Here is an 18,728-nt window from a genome sequence, read left to right on the forward strand (position 1 = left end):
GGTTGCTCGGAGGGGAGCCCCGGGCCTCCCAACTAAGGGAGCTCCAAGGACAAATGCCCCATGGGACATGTAGAGAAGGAAGGTTCTCACCCACCTGGCTGTGTGCTCTTGTGCCCATCACCTCACTCTCAAGCCTCAGTTTCCTCATCTGTGAAATGGAGAAGTACCTCACTGGCATTCAGGCCCCCATACCCTCTCCCAGAACATCCTAGCAGCCTCCTCCCTGGTCTCCCTGCTTGGGTCTCATCCCCTCTGGTGTCCACTCCACACTCTGGCCAGAGTGATCTTCCTCAAGGTAGGTCTGGAGTCGTCAGCCTGGCCTGACGTGGCCCCTGCTGAGCTCAGTATCATTTCTCCTCTCTTTCTTCCTCACCTTCTCTGTGCCAGCCTCACTCTACTGCTCTCAGGTTCATCAAACAGCCAGAGTTCTCTCTGGCCTCAGGTCTGCTCTCATGGTGTAAGTCAGTTCCCCTCCCTGGCCTCAGCCTCAGTTCCCCCTCGCTGCACCCTATTCTCTAGTACACACCAGGACCTTCCCCACCTTGAACCCTTTGCATATGCTATTCCTCTGCCTGGAACACCCTCCCATTCTCCACCTGGCCAACTCCTGCTCATTGTCCAGGTCCCAAGCCAGTGTCACCTCCTCCAAGAAGTCTTTGCAGATTGGATTCCTCTCCCTGTCCCAGCACCTCCCAACCTAGACCCTGGCACGGAGTAGGCAGGAGTGTCCTTGTGGTCCCTATCCCTAGCTCCTCAACTGCCTTTTGCAGTTCCCATGGCAGCCGCCATAACAGCAGCAAAGAAGGTGTTCCAGGACTGTGCCGAGATCCAGCGCTTCGGGGCCAATGCCAGTGGCATCTACACCATCCACGTGGCCAATGTGATGGAGCCCAGGAAGGTTAGGGGGCTCCCTGGGGGTGAGGCCATGGGGGGTTGCTGAGCCAAGGGCTTCCCAAACAGACTTCCTCCCCTATCAGCTTCAGGCATTACCCATTGCCCAAGGTACCAGAGAAGGTGGGATGACCCCTACCTTCTGGAGCCCCCACCCTGTCAGGGGTCAGATCGTGGGGTTAAGCAAAAGGTCCCAATGTTGGAAGTTCATCCTTCGCTTCTGCAGAGGTGCTAGCTTGGTGCTGGCTTATCTTTAGCCCTTCTCACCCTTCTGGTGAATTCACCTTTAACAAAGAGGGATCAGACCCAGGGCTCTCTGCTGGCAGTAACTTCTAGCTAGAATTTCATACCGTTATTTTGTTTTCATTATACTTATTTACATTTGTCTGAGTAATGGCAAGTGTTACTAGTTTTTCATTTATGGTACTGATATGCTTTCTTTTTAAAACACATTTTATTTAAGTAAAAAAGGACACCATTGTTTTTAAGTAAATATGCTGTTAAATTAAGTAAATTCAGCTATTTGTAGAATTTAGAAAGGTGTGAGTGAATGAAATTTGGGGAACACTGAAAGGAAAGAGCTAGCCTAGGAGACAAGAGACCTAGGCTCAAGTTTCAGCTTTGCTGGGGAACTTTGAGCCAGTCCCTTCTTCTGTCTGGGCCTCAGTTTCCCTTCCTACACTCTCTGCTACCCCCACAACAGATGCCACTTGTCCTTTCTCTCCCAGAGCAGAATTTTCCCACCTCAGAACCTCCATTCCTGCTGTTCCTTCCTGTGGAAATGCTATTCCCAGGCACATCATCATCCCAGGCTCTGTTCCAATGCCACCTCCTCTGGGGAGCCTTCCAGGGTTGCCCGGTGTCATCTTTTTGGAGACTCTCCCTGTAACAACCCAAAGGTTCATGATCCGTAGTCTGCTGCCCTATCATAGCCCCCCACCCCCAGACCAAGCCAGCCCCACGGATTGATTTGTCTCTTATTGGTCCAGTACAGGGCCAGGCACCAAGTCTGGGCTCATTGAACATGGACTGAACTGGTTGAAAAAATAATATGTGAACAGAGATTAGACGGAAAGACTGAATTGGAGTGAATGGTGAGCTCTTTGAAGGAACTTTGTCTCACCCATATTCCCAGTGCTTGAACAGAGCCTGGCTCATAGTAGGTGCTCAGAAAATATTTGTCCCCTGAATGACAGTAGTAATAGCATTTCCTGAGTCTACACTGTGTGCTAAGCACTTTACACCTATTATTTAATCCTTATAGCAGCCTTTAATAATAGCAAGTGAAAAGCTTTCATTTACTGAGCACTTAGTGTATGCCAGGCTCTGTTCTGAACACTTTGCATGACTCACCTCATTTAATTCTCCCAACAACCCCAGTTTGCAGTTGAGAAACTAGGGCACAAAGAGGTTAAGATATTAACATCCCCATTTTACAAATGAGAAAGGGAGGCTCAGAGAAGTCCTCACTAGCCTGCCTCTTTAGAAAAATCACAGCCGTGGATGGGGAATTTGAGCCTGGATCTTTCTGATGCCCTTGACCACCAGGCTCACCTGTTCATCAAAGTCGAGTAACACTTTGCCAGTCCACACCTGGCTGCTGGCTGCCTCCAAGGGCTTCCGGCTCCCCTCTCCTTCCACACCCCTCCCACCATTCCTGTTCCCTCCAGGTGTTCTGTGACATGGAGGCCAATGGAGGCGGGTGGACCCTTATCCAACGCCGTAAGGATGGCCATATGAATTTCCATCGGAACTGGAAGGACTACAAACAGGTAAAGCTGTTCCCCTGGGGACAGCCTTTTCAGCTGTGAAACCTGGAGCAGGGGTGGGTTGTAGGCAGGGGACTCGTTTGCCCTCACCCCTTCCCAGAAGCGATCAGCCCACATAAAGCAGGCCATTCTCAGACAGGTTTCTGGGAACGCCATCACCTAAAGTTGAATTCCCTCTTTGAAAGTTCTGGCATATGTTTTAAGAATGAAATTTTAACTTTACTTTTGTTTCAGTTTTTGAAAAGACAATGCATATACATTGCTAACATTTTTTTACAGAGAGTACAGCAGAGAAGTAAATCTCTCCTGCCCACCCCTGGCTACACTGATTAAATTAATTTCCTTGTCTTTGCACATCTGTGCAACTACCTCTGCAGGAGAGACGCTTTAGTGTGGAATTGCTGGTTCAAAGACCACGTGCCCAATGGTCTTCTGGTTTTTTTTTAAGGCCTCCTTTATGGCCTAATATGTGGTCTGTTCTGGAGAATGTTTCACGTGCATTGGAAAAGACAGTATACTTGGCTGCTGTTGGGTGGAGTGTTCTGTATATGTCTACGAGTCATGTTGGTTGATTGTGGTATTTAGATCTTCCGCGTCTTTATTGAGCTTCTTTCTGGATGTTCTGTCCTTCACTGAAAGTGGTGTGTTGAAGCCTCCTACTATTATTGTGGAGCTGTCTATCTCACTTTTCAATGCTGTTAGAGTTTGTTTTATGCATTTTGGAGCCCTGTCGTTGGGTGCGTAAATATTTAATATGGTTATGTCCTCCTGGTGTATTGACCCTTTAATCGTTATATAGTGTCCTTCCTTATCCTTTGTAGTAGATTTTGCCTTAACGTCTATTTTGTCAGAAATTAATATTGCCAATCCTGCTCTTTTTTGATTGTTGTTTGCTTGATATATTTTTTTTCCATCCTTTGAGTTTTAGTTTGTGTCCTTAAGTCTAAGGTGTGTTTCTTGTAGGCAGCATATAGACGGATCGTGTTTTTTAATCCATTCTGCCACTCTCTGTCTCTTTATTGGTGCATTTAGTCCATTTACATTCAGCATGATTATTGATAGGTATGAGTTTAGTGCTATCATTTTGATGTATTTTTTGTGTGTGTTGTTGAGAGTTTCTTTGTTCCACTTGATTTTCTCTGCTGAGTCGTTTTTCTCTAGGTATTTTCTTTTCATCTTTTTCATTCTTGTTGATTTTGTATTTGCTGAGTCTTTAGGTTTTTCTTGTTTTTCATTTTGATGTGTAGGATTGTTAGTTTCCTTTGTGGTCACTTTAATATTTACCCCTATTTTTCTAAGTTTAAAACGATCTTTTATTTCTTTATATCACTTTGACTTCCTCTCCGTATGAAAGATCTATGACTACATTTTTTAGCTCCTCTTTTTTTGTTTTAACGTTGTCATCTTTTATATAATGATGTCGCTGGTTCCCTATTTTCAGTGTTTTAGCTTTGATTTATTTATGTGACTCCCCTGTCTGGGTTGATACCTGGTTGCTCTGTCCTACGTTCCAGTCTTGGGTTGTTATCTGATGTTGTTGATTCTCTAACCAGAAGACTTCCTTTAGTATTTCTTCTGATTTTGCTTTGAGTTTCACAAATTCCCTAAACTTCTGTTTGTCTGGAAATGCCCTAATTTTGCCATCGTATTTGAGAGACAGCTTTGCTGAATATATAATTCTTGGCTGGCAATTTTTTTCCTTCAAGCCTTTATATATGTCATCCCACTGCCTTCTTGCCTGCATGGTTTCTACTGAGTAGTCAGAGCTTAGTCTTATTGACTGTCCTTGTAGATGACTTTTCATTTATCGCTAGCTGCTCTTAAAATTCTCTTTATCTTTGGTTTTGGTAAGCTTGATTATAACATGTCTTGGTGACTTTCTTTTGGGATCTACCTTGCGTGGGGTTCAATGAGCATCTTGGATGGATATATTCTTATCTTCCAGAATATCAGGGAAGTTTTCTGCCAACAAATCTTCAACAATTCTCTCTGCATTTTCTGTTACCCCTTCCCCCACACCCCCGCATTCTGGTACTCCAATCACTCTTAGGTTATTCCTCTTGATAGAGTCCCACATAATTCTTCGTATTTCTTCATTTTTTAAATTCATGTATCTGATTTTTCCTCAAATAAGTTGGTGTCAAGTGCTTTATCTTCAGTCTCACTAATTCTGACTTCCATTGCCTCAGTTCTGCTCCTTGACTTTCTATTGAGTTGTCTAATTCTGAAATTTTATTGTTGATCGTCTCGATTTCTGTTTGCTGTCTCTCTATGGGTTCTTGTAACATGTTAAATTTGTCCTTATCCTCTTCTTAAGTTCCTCTGTTGTTTTGTCTGTATGTTCCTTGGCTTGTTCTGCATTTTGCCTGATCTCCTTCCTGATCTCTTGAAGAGTTCTGTATATTAATCTTTTGTATTCTGCCTCCAGTAATTCCAGGAATTTCTCTTCATCCAGAACATTTCTTGATTTTTTGTTTTGGGAACTTACGGAAGCCATCATGGTCTGCCTTTTTATGTGATTTGATAATTGACCGTTATCTCCAAGCCATCAATAAGTTATTACATTTATTTCTTTTACGTTTGCTTACTGTGTCCTAGCTTCTTGTTTTGTTTTGTTTTGACATGCCCAAATAGGCTGCTCGTGTGGGCTAGGTTGATTATTGGTGCCTTTGAAGCCCTCATGTCACCAGGTGGTTAGATCTGTTACTAGGTATGTGAGCCGAGGAGTCTGTTTACTTTTCTTGTATGGATTCAGCTCAGGTGTCCAGGTTGTCGGTCACCAAGCATGTGGTGCAGGCTCTCACCTACAGTCCTAGGTGGGCAGAGGTGATTGGTGTAGGCCCAGGTATCTGGCTGCAGTAGAAAGTCATGCCCTGAGCAAGGCAGAGGGCTGATAACCACCCCTGAGTATCTGGGAGGAAAGCTCATCCCTGTTCCCTAGAGTGCGTAGGTAGGTGGGTTTTGCAGCCAGACTGTGGGCACCCAATGCTGTTGGCTGTAAGGACTAGGAGGCATCACTTATTCTTGGACCCCTATTTTGGGTGGCTAGGTGGCATGAGTGGAGCCACCAGTCCTCAGGCCCCTGATATGGGTAGGTGAGGAGCCTGCTTAATAGGCAAAGCAGTGTCAAATGTCACAAGCCTGCCTCTCCATCATATAGCTGATACAGTTGAAGTTAGGCTTCAGGTACACCCTGTTGTACTGTGCCAGTGAGGGCCTGCGCTGTTGAAATGATCCCACACAGGCCTATGCAGGGGTGAAAGGCATTCAAAGTCCAGGGACTCCTTATGCCTATGCTTAGGCAAAGGAGCTGTGCCTGCCCTGAGTTCCTGGCTTAGGGGAGCTGGCAGATTATTTTTTTCCTGCTTATTAGTTTCTTCCCTCTCCAAGGCCAAGAGAATGGCTCAGGGTGTGTGACGGGTCCCACTTCCAGCCCAGGGGATGCAGTAATCTCTGAAGCCAGCTCAAGACCAGTACTTAGCTGGGAAGGGTCAGGTAAATAGGAGAGAGATTTTTCCCAAAGGGCTGTTTTTTGATCCTCACCATAGGTTAGCTAATTGAACACCATTTTTCAGTGGTTCTGGAGGTGTGGGTAGACTCTCTGATGCTGTCTCTCCCAATGTGGAAAGCGTGTCCTGAGTGCCACGCAGTCTGATTCCTCAACTTTGCCTTTGATGTTCAGGGCTCCTAGATTGTCATATATAATCTATTCACTTTTTTTTTCGAGTCTTTGTTGTAAGAGGGACCACAGGAAATGTCTGACTACTCTGCCATCTTGGCCCCGCCTCCTCAATTTTTTTACGGTTCGAATAAAGAATTTTTTGGCAAGCCGACTTAAAAGCCTTTAAAGTTTTCAAAAGCAAAAGAAATAGAAAAAGATGTCCACAAGGAAACATAACTGTATTATTATTTGTGTATTACCCTATTACTTGTTTATTTGATAAAAATACATACAGGAAAAAAATAAATACCAAATTAAGCTATGAGTGTTCTTGAACCAACTGGGTTTTAAACAATCATTAAAATGGCAAAAAGAAAGAGGATGCTCAGATACAGAAAGACTTCCGAAGAGTGCTGAACGTTGGCCATTAGACTCATCAGCCGCACAGCATGACTGAAATGGGGAGTGGGGCTTAGGTGTGCCCTGTCCTTGGTGCTGAATCTCTGTTTTAGCCCAAGGTATTGGTTTCTTTTTTTTTTTTATTGGTTTCTTGGCGCACTGGTGGCACAGTGGTTAAGAACTCAGGCAACTAACCAAAAGGTTAGCAGTTTGAATCCACGAGCCGCTCCTTGGAAACCCTGTGGGGCAGTTCTACTCTGTTCTGTAGGGCTTTTATGAGTCGGGATCAACTCAATGGCAGTGGGTTTTTTTTGTTTGTTTGTTTGTTTGTTTTTGGTTTTTTATGGAGCCCTGTGGTGCAGGGTTCAAGGGCTCAACTGCTAACCAAAAGGTCAGTGGTTCGAACCCACCAACCACTCCATGGGAGAAAGATGTGGCAGTCTGCCTGGGTAAAGATTTACAGCCTTAGAAACGCTATGGGGCAGTTCTATGTCCTATAGTGTCGCTATGAGCTCGAATCAACTCAACAGCAGTGGTTTTTTGTTTGGTTTGGTTTGGTTTGGTTTGGTTTCTCGTCACCCTGGGACAGTGGTGTCTCCTACTGATACAGCATTCTTAGCTTTTCATTTCTATGTTGATGAAATTTTTAAATGACTCCCTTGACATTGAATAAAGTTTTCTCTACCATTTATGTAGATGATCTAAATTTTTTTCAATTCAATTTTTTTTTTGAGGCTTAACATACGTACAGTTAAGAGTACAACTCCTAAGTGTACAGTTCAGTGGATTTGTACATATGTGTTCACCCCGTGACCACCTTCGAGATGTAGACACACAGCCCTTCCAGCACCCTGTGCTTCCCTTGGGGCCCCTCCCACTCAATACCCCCCCAAAGATAGTCACTATTCCAACTTCTAACACCATAGATTAGTGTTGCCTGTTCTTAAACTTTATAGAAATGTGATTTCAATTATTTTTAACAGGCTTTACATTTACAAAAGCCTTAGTCTTTTTCCTCTAGGAGTAGGGGAGTTCCCACCCCCAGGCCTGCCCACATTGTACTTATGAACTTGATCATTAGGCAAAGTGGTTTTGGACAAATGGTTCCAGAGTCTGGCCCAGCCCAGCTCCGCAGCCAGGGGTGTAGCCTCCCTTCCTAGACCTCAGCCCACCCCTACTTTCCCCTCCCTGCAGGGCTTCGGCGACCCAACCGGAGAGCACTGGCTGGGCAATGAGGTGGTGCACCAGCTCACCAGCGGGGCGGACTACTCTCTGCGCGTGGAGCTACAAGACTGGGAAGGCAACGAGGCCTATGCCCAGTATGAGAATTTTCAGCTGGGCAGCGAGGGGCAGCTGTACAGGTGGGCTCAGGGCCCAGACTAGGAGGAGGTCACAGGCGGGCTGCCAGGTGGGTTGGCGGGCAAGCTGAGGTTCCTGGGCTAGCAGCACGTGGTCTGCACCAAGGGTCAGTCCCTGGGCGTCTCCCATTCCTACCATCTGTCCCCCATTTGGGCGCACGTCACGGGACCTGGAGGCGGCTGGTTAGCACTCAGCACCTCCTAGCCGCTGGGTGGGGTGGAGAGAAAGTCACTGATGGCGCCATCCTGGGAGTGGGAAGGGGCCTTCCAAGGTCAGTCACCCCAAGGCAGTCCTTTTACAGATGCCCGGAAGAGGGAGGTGACTTGCCCAGCCTGACCTATTCCCTGGAGTGAAGCAGAAAGGTCTTTGGGCTGGGTGTTGGGAGACCTGGGCTCCTCCTGGCTCTGCCCCAGCTCTCTTTGTGACCTTGGGCAAACCAAGGTTCTAGCTTCTCTTCAACAAGCAGGATGGACTTAAATGTGAGGATATTGTAAACTCATCGAGGTTTCTTAACCCTTCCTCAGCCTGTGTGTTTAGAAAAAGGAATGGGCATTTATTGAGCACCTACTGTGTTCTAGGCATATTACCATATTTTTACACAAATAACGCGTGCCTTCTATGTTTGTTTGCCAACCATGCCCTCCCCATGACATATTTTCATAAACATGCTATGCTAATATTTTTATAGCAGTGCATATTAAAAAATTGCCATAGCGGCGCTTAGGAAAATACCTCACAGGGGGACGGTGCAGTTGGCAAAAAAACATAGAAGGTCTGGCTATTTGTCTAAAAATATGGCACTCCATTTAAGTCTCCCAAGGCATTACTGTATCTACTTTAATAACGTGGAAACTGAGGCTTCAGAGCTTAAATCCCCCTTACAACTTAGGTAGAGCCTGGATTTGAACTCAGGTCTCCCTGCTGCCAAAGCCCATGGCCTTTCCACTATATGATGCTGCTTCTCTGAGAAACTCAAGGATCTTGAAGATAAGCCTGGCCTAGCCATCTTTGAACCAGAATGGAGTGTGAGTCATGGAACTCATAGACTCACACTCATGGGGCCCAAAGGACCTCCTATGTCATCTGGTTCTTCATATGATGCTAGAATCCTCCCCGCAGTCCAGCGATCACCTAGCCTTGCTGGACTGCCCCCACTGATGGGGAGGCTACTTCCTCCTCAGGAATCTCTGAATGACTCTCTGAACCCTGCACTTTATGCCTAATTCCACTTCTGGGGGCTTCTTGGTGGTGTGCTCCCACCCCCTACTCTTATTAAATGCCCCTGCTTCCTTCCGCTGTGTGGTTCTGACACCCCTCCTTATAGAACCCACCCCAATCTATAATGTTCCCCTTAAACGCAAGGCCGAAGCTGAATAAAACATCCCTGCATCTATGTAAGGCAGGGCTGAGCTGGATGCCCCTTCTGCTCACAGCCATCCAGTGAGTAAACACTTGTTTAAGCCACTGACCACCAAAGCCTAGGTTTAATCCCTGATCCCTACCTCCCTGGGTGACCTTGAGCAAGTCTCTCCACCTTCTTATCTATAAAATGGGTGTCCTAGACAGGCCTAGTTTTTTCAGGGTGTAGTGATGCTTGAGTGAGATAGTGTACATATATACACAGGGACTGGCATGTAGTAAACACTCAGCAAATAAGTTATGATTGCCATCCCCAAGGAAGCCCCCCATACCCTTAGCTGGACTGCTCTCTGTAAGTGGGAGCCAGGCCTGTCTTGTTCACTGCTATTCCCATGGTGCATGGTGAGCACATAAGAGGAAGCTAAAGGAACCTTCCAAGTCTTCCCTACACATGTAGCAGTTAAGCCTAATCTCCCTAAGCCAACTCTTGGGCAGCAACGTTCATGACCCCAAGACCAGGATCTGCAGTTTTTCTTAGGCAAAAAAAAAAATATCTCATTGAACTAAGGAGCACAATCCCTAGAGTCAGACTGCCGGCTTATAAATTCTAACTCCACCACTTGTTGGCTTCGTGACCTTAGACAAGTTACTTAACCTCTGTGTGCCTCAGTTTCCTTAGCTGTAAAACGTAGTATCTATGTCATAAGTGAGATAATCTGTAGTAAGGCAGAGAGCACATAGTAAGTGTTAAATAAATGCTGGAGATATACAGGCATTATCTATTCAAAGACAAAAATATAATATTTCTGCATATATATGGCATTTATGTCCATGTATACAAACCCACAAAAAAAAAAAAAAAAAAGAATTCACTGCCATCAAGTCAATTCTGACTTATAGCAATTCTATAGGACAGGGTAGAGCCACCCCATAGGGTTTCCAAGGCTGTAACCTTTACAGAAGCAGACTGTCACATCTTTCTCCTGAGGAGCAGCTGGTGGGTTCAAACCGCTGACCTTTTGGTTCGAAACCGAGCGCTTAACCACTGTGCCACCCGGGCTCCTTATACAAACACGTAGGTGTGTTAACTTTGGAACCCCTCTCCATGTTGTCATACAGAAATTAGATGCGCTGCTTCTGGCTTTTTGTCTGAGCTGTGGAGGATTTCCTGTCCACAGCTCCAGTCTATGATGCCCAGGCCTCAAAACACCTTCTGCAAAGCCCTAAATCATAGTAACGGTATTCCGAGCATTTGTCCTGTGCCAGGTATGGGTTGGTGCTGACCTCTGGGGAAGAATCAGCCCTGCGCCCACCCCCAAAGTTGTCTACAGTCCAGTGTGGTGTGTGTCTGGGGATGAGTCTGCCCACAAGGCAATCCCATGCCCACAGTGAGGCTGGAGGTGCCTAAGGAGAAAGCACGCAGAGCACCAGAGCCAGAGGATGCTTATGCAATCAGGGGGGCTCCCTGGAGGAGGTGATCCCTGCCATGGGTGGGCATTCTCCAGGCAATGAGAGGCTAGGATGGGCAATCCAGGCAGAGGGCACATTCTGAAAAAAAGAGAGTTGGCATCCAGCTGAGCCACAGATGCCCCAGACGTGAGTGAGGCCCACAAGCGATGCTGGGACCATAAGCAGAGACCTCCTGAGTCAGGAAAAGCCTGGGAGGCTGAGGTTGGAGGTGGTGGGAACTGCAGGGGGACCTGCAAACTGCCAGAGGAGGGTCAGGGGTAGAGTGGTAGAACAGATGCTGGCCACTCTGCCCCCACCCCACGGAGTGAACTGTCTAGGGAGGATCCCCAGGAGGCCCAAAGGCAGGGCAGTGTGGGCAGTCAGCAGCTGGGGAATGGGAGCCAGGGTGGAGGGGTTCCCTTATTTTCAGATGCAGTAATGGGGCCTTCTGGAGCCAGGCTGGGGGCACGCAGAAGCCTATAGAGGAAGTGGCCACCAGGGAGGGGTGGAGGGAGGCACAGACAGGACACAGGCACACAGCGACACTGTGCACATGCCTCCCAGCGGTGCCAGCCACCCAGACCCAACTACGCATGCAGCACACACAGACACACATGGGGGCGCACACAGATACGAATGCACACGTGCATGGGCCACAGGGCTACAGAGCACATAGACACACAAGTGCATAGCTGCACAAACAAGCACGTACCAAACACCCAGACACGTGTGCAAGCGTGCCACACAGAAGTGAACACACACCTACATACACACACAATCCAGGCACAAAAGTAGATTCCAGAGCACATGCTCAGACCATAGTATGTCTTTCAGCACAAACTCAATACAACCACAGACACACTCAGGCACAAGGACTCCTGTCCAAATACTCATAAATACAGACACACAGACTCATACGTAGATCCACAAATGTGTGGGAAACACAGCTTGTGTGTCTAACTCAGGGACCCCAAGAGACTCATGGGTTTGGGGTTCCTCAGGCCTTACCTATAACATGGCAAAATACATCTGAAATAGAGTCAAGTGGGGGTTTCCTGGTCAGTGAATTGGGTATCCTTCAGAAGTCACAAATTTCCATTCTGGCTCCCAGAGGGGAGGGGAGAGAGGCAGAGCATGAGCTGAGGACTTGGGAACACTAGAGGGGCCAGTGCAGCTGGAGCGAACCCACAGGCTGGTCAGTTTTGTCCAGATCTTATTCCACTATCCCCAGTTGACCATGACTCTAAACCTCAGCCTGAGCCCTGAGCCTGGCCTTGAACTGACTTCAACTGAGCCCTCAAGAGGAAGCACTCAAATGGCCAAAAGGAGGAGCCGGGCCATGTGAGTGAGTGGGCCAGTCTGCCTGTCACCACTCAGGGAGCCCCTGGCCAGGTGTGCCACTTTGCAGGGGTGTTTGTAACACCAGTCACCCAAGTCTAGGGTGGCATGCCAAAGGGCACAGTCAGGGCTTTTGGTCCCTGAGGCCGTGCACCTGCCTTTCCACAGACAGACAGAGCCCATGGGCGGAGGTGTGGGGACTGAGCCACACCATGTGCAGGCCCTCATGCCATCTGGATCCCATCGAGGGCATCTCTAAGTCCTGCGCTGGGTGAACCACAGTTTCCCAGAGCTGCCCTGGGCACAGCTGGCACCCACTCACCTCTGCCCACGAGGAACTTCCTAACTGCTCCCAAACCAGCTTTCCACCTCGGCTGCTGGCTGCCAGTGCAGCCATCCCCTCCCACAAGCTCCCACTGCTCTGTCCAACCAGGCTCAGTGGAAGCCGGTGCCAGCTGCATGCCAAGGGATGAATAACAACACGCACTGAAATGTGTCAAGCACTCACCATGTGTGGGCAGTGCTCTGCATGCTTCACACACTGAAGTCATCGAATCATAGTAACCACACGAGGTCATCACTGTTACTACTACTACCACCTTAGCAGGTAGAGAAACTGAAGCTCGGAGAAGTAAAGCAATCTGCCCGTGGTCACACAGCAAGTTAGTAGTTTGAATCCAGTCATTCGGACTCCAGAATTCATGACCTTAATTATCATATGGACCCAGGCCTGCCCACCACGGCCTCTCAGCCTGGCTCCCCCAGCTATCTGCAGATGTCAGCATGGCAGGGCTGGGGGCACCCAGTTCAACAGACCCATGTAGACTGGTGTGGTCAGGGAAGGCTTCCTGGAGGAGGTGGGCAGATGCGGGGAGGTGTGACGGGGCTGGTGAGGTGCCTTACAGGATGGTCAGCTGGGAGCAAAACGCACACAGGCTCCCATGTCGGGCCGCTCTGGGCCAGAGTCTAGCTCTGACACTTTCATTCTGATACCTTAGGCAGATCCCTTTGGCTCTTGGGATCTCAGTTTCTTCATCTGTAAAGTTGAAATGATAAGGCGTAGGGAGGATTAACCAAGAATGAGTTAACCCATGCAAAGTGCTTAGAACAATGCCTGGCACACTCAAAAAATACCATTATCCTCATTATTGTCATTATCATGATCATTCCCACTCTTCTCCAAGACACAGAGAAACAAATAAAGGAGGTAAGGGGGCCCAGCACACAGTAGGTGCTTTGTCTCTGGGAGGCACCTGGGGGGCAGGGAGGCTGATCTAGGAGGGGAAAGAGCCCAAGATCCTCAAAGAGCCACTGGTGCTGAGACCCAGCTTGGCAGAAAGCCTCCTGGTGAGGGCCTGTCCTCAACACCTGGGGGCACAGCCCTAACCTGACTTGTCCCTCTCCCGTTGCCTCCTCTGGGCGGCCCCCAGGCTTTCCCTGAGCGGGTACAGTGGTTCAGCAGGGCTCCAGAGCAGCCTGGTCCTGCAGGGCACCAACTTCAGCACCTACGATGCGGACAACGACAACTGCCTCTGCAAGTGCGCCCAGTTGCTCTCTGGAGGTGGGTGAGAGTGGGTGGAGCCTTGCCCACCCACAGGCTCGCCTGGCTGGGCTCCTCCATCCCGTCCTAGACCCTTGTGCTCCCAGGTGCTGTCTGGAGGTGGGTGCAGGCCAGAGCCTTGTCCACCCGAAAGCTCAGCTGGCCCACCTGTACCTGCCCCCACCAGGTCCTGGAGGATCCGAGTTCTCACCTTCCCCTAACACTAATACCACCAGTTTCCCTCAGGGGCCAGGCTCCAATAGCACTGAGAGTGGAGCCCCAGGGGGCACCCTAGGAAGCACAGTGCCTGATGGGCCCCACCCCTGGCCTAAGAATCCCTAACCTGCCATGGACCAGGATGGAGGAGACCTGGGCAGGGGAGGCAGAGGGGCAGCCCACCACCAACTCTAGCCCAGAAGGTGTGGAGGGGGGTTGGGAGCAGAAGTCAGAGAGTGGGGGATGGGGATGAGCAAGAGACAGAGAAAGTCTGGGAAGGAGATAGGGGAGACCTCCTGAGACACACAGACAGGGATGAATGGAGACAGAAAGAGACACCAAGACTGACAGAGAGGAGGAGACAAAGAACTGCATGGGACAGAGGACAGGGGGAGAGATGGAGAGAGCAAAGCAGACCAGAGGAAGACAGACAAACATGATGTGTGAGAGGGGGTGACAGAGACCCAAGACAGAGAGAGACAGGGCCATCAGAGAAAGATGGACACAGTGTGAGAGGGACACAGAGAGAGACAGGTACAAGCACAGAGACTATCAGAGAGAGAGATTAACTCAGTGTGTGAGAGACTCAGAGAGCGACAAAGACCATCAGGCCAGTGGGGAGAGTCCGGTAGAGACTGTGCTAGGGAGAGGGGGAAGCAGAAGGACAGGGAGGGAGGCAGGCGGGGACGCAGAGGGGTGGAGAGAAGGTGACAAGGGGCAGAGAGCCCTGGAGGGGCTAGCGGGAGCCCAGCGCTGCCCTTGGGCAGTCCCGGGCTGAGCAGAGGATCTGGGAGTTCCCCCACCCCAGCACCCACTCCCACTCCAGCCCTGTCCCCAGCCAGCTGGTTTCCCATAGGAGGCAACAGCCCTGATGAGTCCTTGTTCTCGGGGTGGAGGGGCTGCCTTCACCCCATTGGCTGGCCCCCCACTCCCCAAAACCTCTTTCCTCCTCCTCCCACCAGGGTGGTGGTTTGACGCCTGCGGCCTCTCCAATCTCAATGGCATCTACTACCCAGACCACAACCACATGCGCAAGCTCAACGGCATCCGCTGGCACTACTTCCAGGGTCCCAGCTACTCACTGCGAGCCACGCGCATGATGGTGCGGCCCTCAAGCATCTAGCGAGCAGCGCGCTGGAGGCTGGACAGCAGAAGAGGAGCAGAACTGGTGTCCACTGGGCCACTGGACCCAAACACGGGACACAGTACCAGGGTCTTGTCCTGGACACCCTGGGCCTCCTGAGCCAGCCCTCCTTGCCCAGAAGTCCAGAAGAGTCACTTGCCACCCATTCTCCTCAAGTTGTGAAATGATGGGGATCTGGGGGTGCCCACCTCTGCAGCACCCCTCATCCCTCCTGCCTCCCACCAGCATGAGGGTCACAACACTCTGAGTGAGCTCAGAACAGACTAAACTCGGTGCCTCGAATGGATGTGTGACTAATGGTGGAATTTCAGGCAGGTGGATATTGCAGACAGGAAGCTGCCCAGATGGAGGCCCAGATTCTGTCCCTGGGGTTAGTGGGGAGCCCATCTCCCGCTCCAAGTCTGCAGTGAGTTTTCCGAGCCTTGAGATGTCCTTGAACTTTCTTTTCAAGGCTGAAGAGGCTGCATTCATCCCCAGTGGGAATCAGGATCCCTCTCCCCAACTCCACACTTCCCCTTAAGTTCCAGCATCTGGAGCTCAGACCTGGTCTCAGGGGCTTCAAGAGATCCAAGAGGGCTTCCTCCAGCCCTGCCTGTTCTAGAGTGTTCCACAGGGGGTGACTAGGGCACTGCACTAAGGCTCCCCCTAAAAATACCTGTAGTCAAGTGAGAGAGGGAAACAGCACATTAAACCAAAGTGAACAGGCATTTTTAGCTGTGGGACTTATCAGAGCCTTTAGTGGGGTCATGAGTATTGCAACTGTCCACAAAGGGGCTTAAGCGGGCAACTCTCCCCAAGCATACTTATCTGAAAATCTGGTCCTGGAGCATCTCTTGGGGCTGTGTATGCTCTTGGAAAAGCTGGTCCTCTCATGTCATAAGGAGGAGCCCCAGGGCACCATCCCCTACCCCCAGCTATGCTCACCCTTTCTGGCTACAGGGGCCACAGTGATAGCCTCTGAAAACAACTGGAAAGAACCTTTGTGTTAAAACAGACACACATCATCCCTGAGGCAAGGTCTAAGACTCAGTTTCCCTGTTTATGCTATGCGCCGATGTCCTCCAAGGCTCCTTCCACCCCAGGAAGTCAGATCTCTGCCCCTGGGCTGCCCTCAGAACTCCTTGTAACTCAGCTCACCCAGGCTCAGCTGGGGACTGTCCACCCTGCCTTGGGCAGAACAATGATCCCAGGGTCCAGATCCTTCTTGCCTCCAAGCTAGAACTTCTCGCCCCCTTCCCTGCCTCATCCAACAGCAAATGCTGTGTCTAGGGGTCCACAGACCCTGTGTGTGGGAGACCAGGGCTCCTCAGAACTTCTTTCAGAAGCCCTAGTCAGAGAGGAGCCACCGCCACTCTACCACCCACCTCCCACCACCATGTCACCCTCCTCAGCCCTGATGGGCCACCACAGTCCTGTCATCATTAGCCAGCACTCAGGCCTAGCCTCTGTCTTCAGAAGGTCTCCTGGATGAGACTGGGTCAATGGAGAGGAGACACCTTCATCCCACCCACTGTGCCTTAACTTCTGAGTCCAACTCTCAGTCAATCCCCTGAGTAAACCTGCGGACTTTGAGGAAAACAGTACTTTCCACCCTCATGACTCAAAGGGTGTGGTGGCTACAGGTGGCATTTCAGGCAGGACAGGGAACGTGTTTAGGGGCAGGCTGCTGCCCAGAAAGCTCAAATCACCTTGCACAGCATTTGCCCAGGAGACCTTTAGTCAGTGTCTGCTCCGTGCAGCGCAGTGCCACGGGCAGGGCTTCAGAGTCAGACAAGCCTGCTCCAGCTCTGGGACGGAGGCCAGGTGCTCGGCCTCCACGGTTGCGTCAATTGTCAAAGCCTCAATTGTCTCATCTGTAAAATGGAGACGATAATGGTCCCTCCTCGCTGGGCTATGGCAAGGAGGAAATGAGATGAGGTATAGAAACTTCTTAACAGAGCCTGACCTGAAGCAGGTGCCTAATAAACATTAGCTCCCAGAGAGGTGGCTGGGTGAGGAGCAACGCCCCCAGCACATGCTGCCCCTACTCCTGACCTAGGGGAGGGAAATGCATTTTATTTTTGTATCTGCAGTATTTCTTTTTGTACTGCAGGGTTGTAGGCTGGAGAGAAGAAGGTGAAGCTGTGAGCCCAGGGACAGAACTCCTCTGGGTGGGGTGACGGCCCAAACCTCATCTGCTCTTCCTGAACCCAGTTTCCTAGAGAGGCCAAGAAGCTGATTTGGGTTCCCCTCAGACACCTCTTTTTAAATATTCATGCTTCCTTCTTACCTTCCTTCCTCCTCCATGCCAGGACCTCAGGTGCAAGTGACAGAAACCCTGTCCTAGGAATGGATTGACTCACATAACCAGGAAGCCTAGGGATGGATTCAGGTGCGGTTAGATCCAGAGGCTCAAATGCTGTCCGTCTCCTCATCTTGGCCCTGCCAGCCACTGTGTCAACTTTGTTCTCAGTCAGGCTCTCTTCTGACCAGATGGCTCCAGCCATCCCGGCTCATGTCCTCCTCCCAGCTCAGCACCCCTAAGATGGAGCTCCCTGACCCAATGGTTCCAGCAAAGGCAGGATTCTCACCAGCCAGGACTGGTCCCATGTCCATCCATGAACTTATCACTGTGATTCTGACTGACCAGACCTGTGTCACGCGTTTGTGCCTGGAACCAGGGAGTGGGGCCAGTCTCACCCAAATCAAGTGGACTGGTGGTAGGGAAACTGAGGCACTGTCTTCAGGAGATGGGGATGCTGGGCAGGCAAGAATGTATCATCTTTCCATCTGTCTGGCTCCCATCTCCTCCTCTCCATCCCTGCCCCTTTCCCAGCTTTCCTACCCCCAAAGCCTGGCCCCAGACTCCACTCACCTCCGGGTTACCCCAGACTATCAAGGGCAGAGCTGTGCTCTGTCCTGTCTGGAGATGCAAGACCCTGGTTCTCAGTCTCTGCCCCCCTCGAGCAGAGCCCTGGCCCTCTCTGGGCCTCGGTTTTCCCATCCGTGCAGTAAGGAGGAAGCACCTGCTGACCTCTAAAAGCCCTTCTGACAGTGATGCTGACTCTCAATGGCACAGCCAAGACCAGCCACAGAGCTCTAGGCAGCAGCAGTGCCCTGGGAGGGGCGGGGGGGCAGGGCTGGTGTGGCCTTGGGCCCAGGCTGTGTACCCTGGGGACCACGGTTCTCAGGAACTGGCTTCTGGGATGCCTGTACCTGCAGGTTCCTGGGCAGAATCTCATACCTCTCCCCGCATCAGACTATCCTGCCCGCCACCTTCATGGTGATGAAGCTGGGGCTCAAAGAGAGAAGGGGTCTGATCCAAGGTGGCACAGGCATTGCCAGCCCCAGGACTCAAGGGTCGGATCCAAGGTGGCAGAGGCATCGCCAACCCCAGGACTCTCACATTTATGAGCTGCCTCCTTCGTCCAGAGCTCTCTGGGGGCATCTCGACCCCCGCCACAGAATTTCTGGACTGGTGCCCCTCCATCCGTATCCAGGGCTGAAGGAGCTTTCTGGTTTCCGAAGATCCGTTTGTCCTTCCCACTGGAGCCAGATGGGCAGAACACATTGTTCCCAAGACCTCTGCAGAGTAGCAAAATGTTCCCAGCAAAGGCAGTTTCC

General features: G+C 50.3%; 1 protein-coding gene across 1 annotated transcript in view; it reads left to right on the forward strand.

Moving 5' to 3' along the window:
- Nucleotides 1-16,520, forward strand: part of ANGPT4 (angiopoietin 4) — a 54,968-nt gene extending 38,448 nt beyond the window's left edge. Inside the window, exons 5-9 of the mRNA XM_003411474.3 lie at nucleotides 771-898; nucleotides 2,562-2,663; nucleotides 7,915-8,081; nucleotides 13,656-13,786; nucleotides 14,944-16,520. Of these exons, the coding sequence (XP_003411522.2) occupies nucleotides 771-898; nucleotides 2,562-2,663; nucleotides 7,915-8,081; nucleotides 13,656-13,786; nucleotides 14,944-15,104 (689 nt within the window). The 3' untranslated portion in view covers nucleotides 15,105-16,520. The remainder of the gene's footprint in view (nucleotides 1-770; nucleotides 899-2,561; nucleotides 2,664-7,914; nucleotides 8,082-13,655; nucleotides 13,787-14,943) is intronic.
- Nucleotides 16,521-18,728: the final 2,208 nt, after the last annotated feature.

The sequence above is a fragment of the Loxodonta africana genome, chromosome 24 (assembly GCF_030014295.1).
Source record: "Loxodonta africana isolate mLoxAfr1 chromosome 24, mLoxAfr1.hap2, whole genome shotgun sequence".
NCBI classification, from domain to species: domain Eukaryota; kingdom Metazoa; phylum Chordata; class Mammalia; order Proboscidea; family Elephantidae; genus Loxodonta; species Loxodonta africana.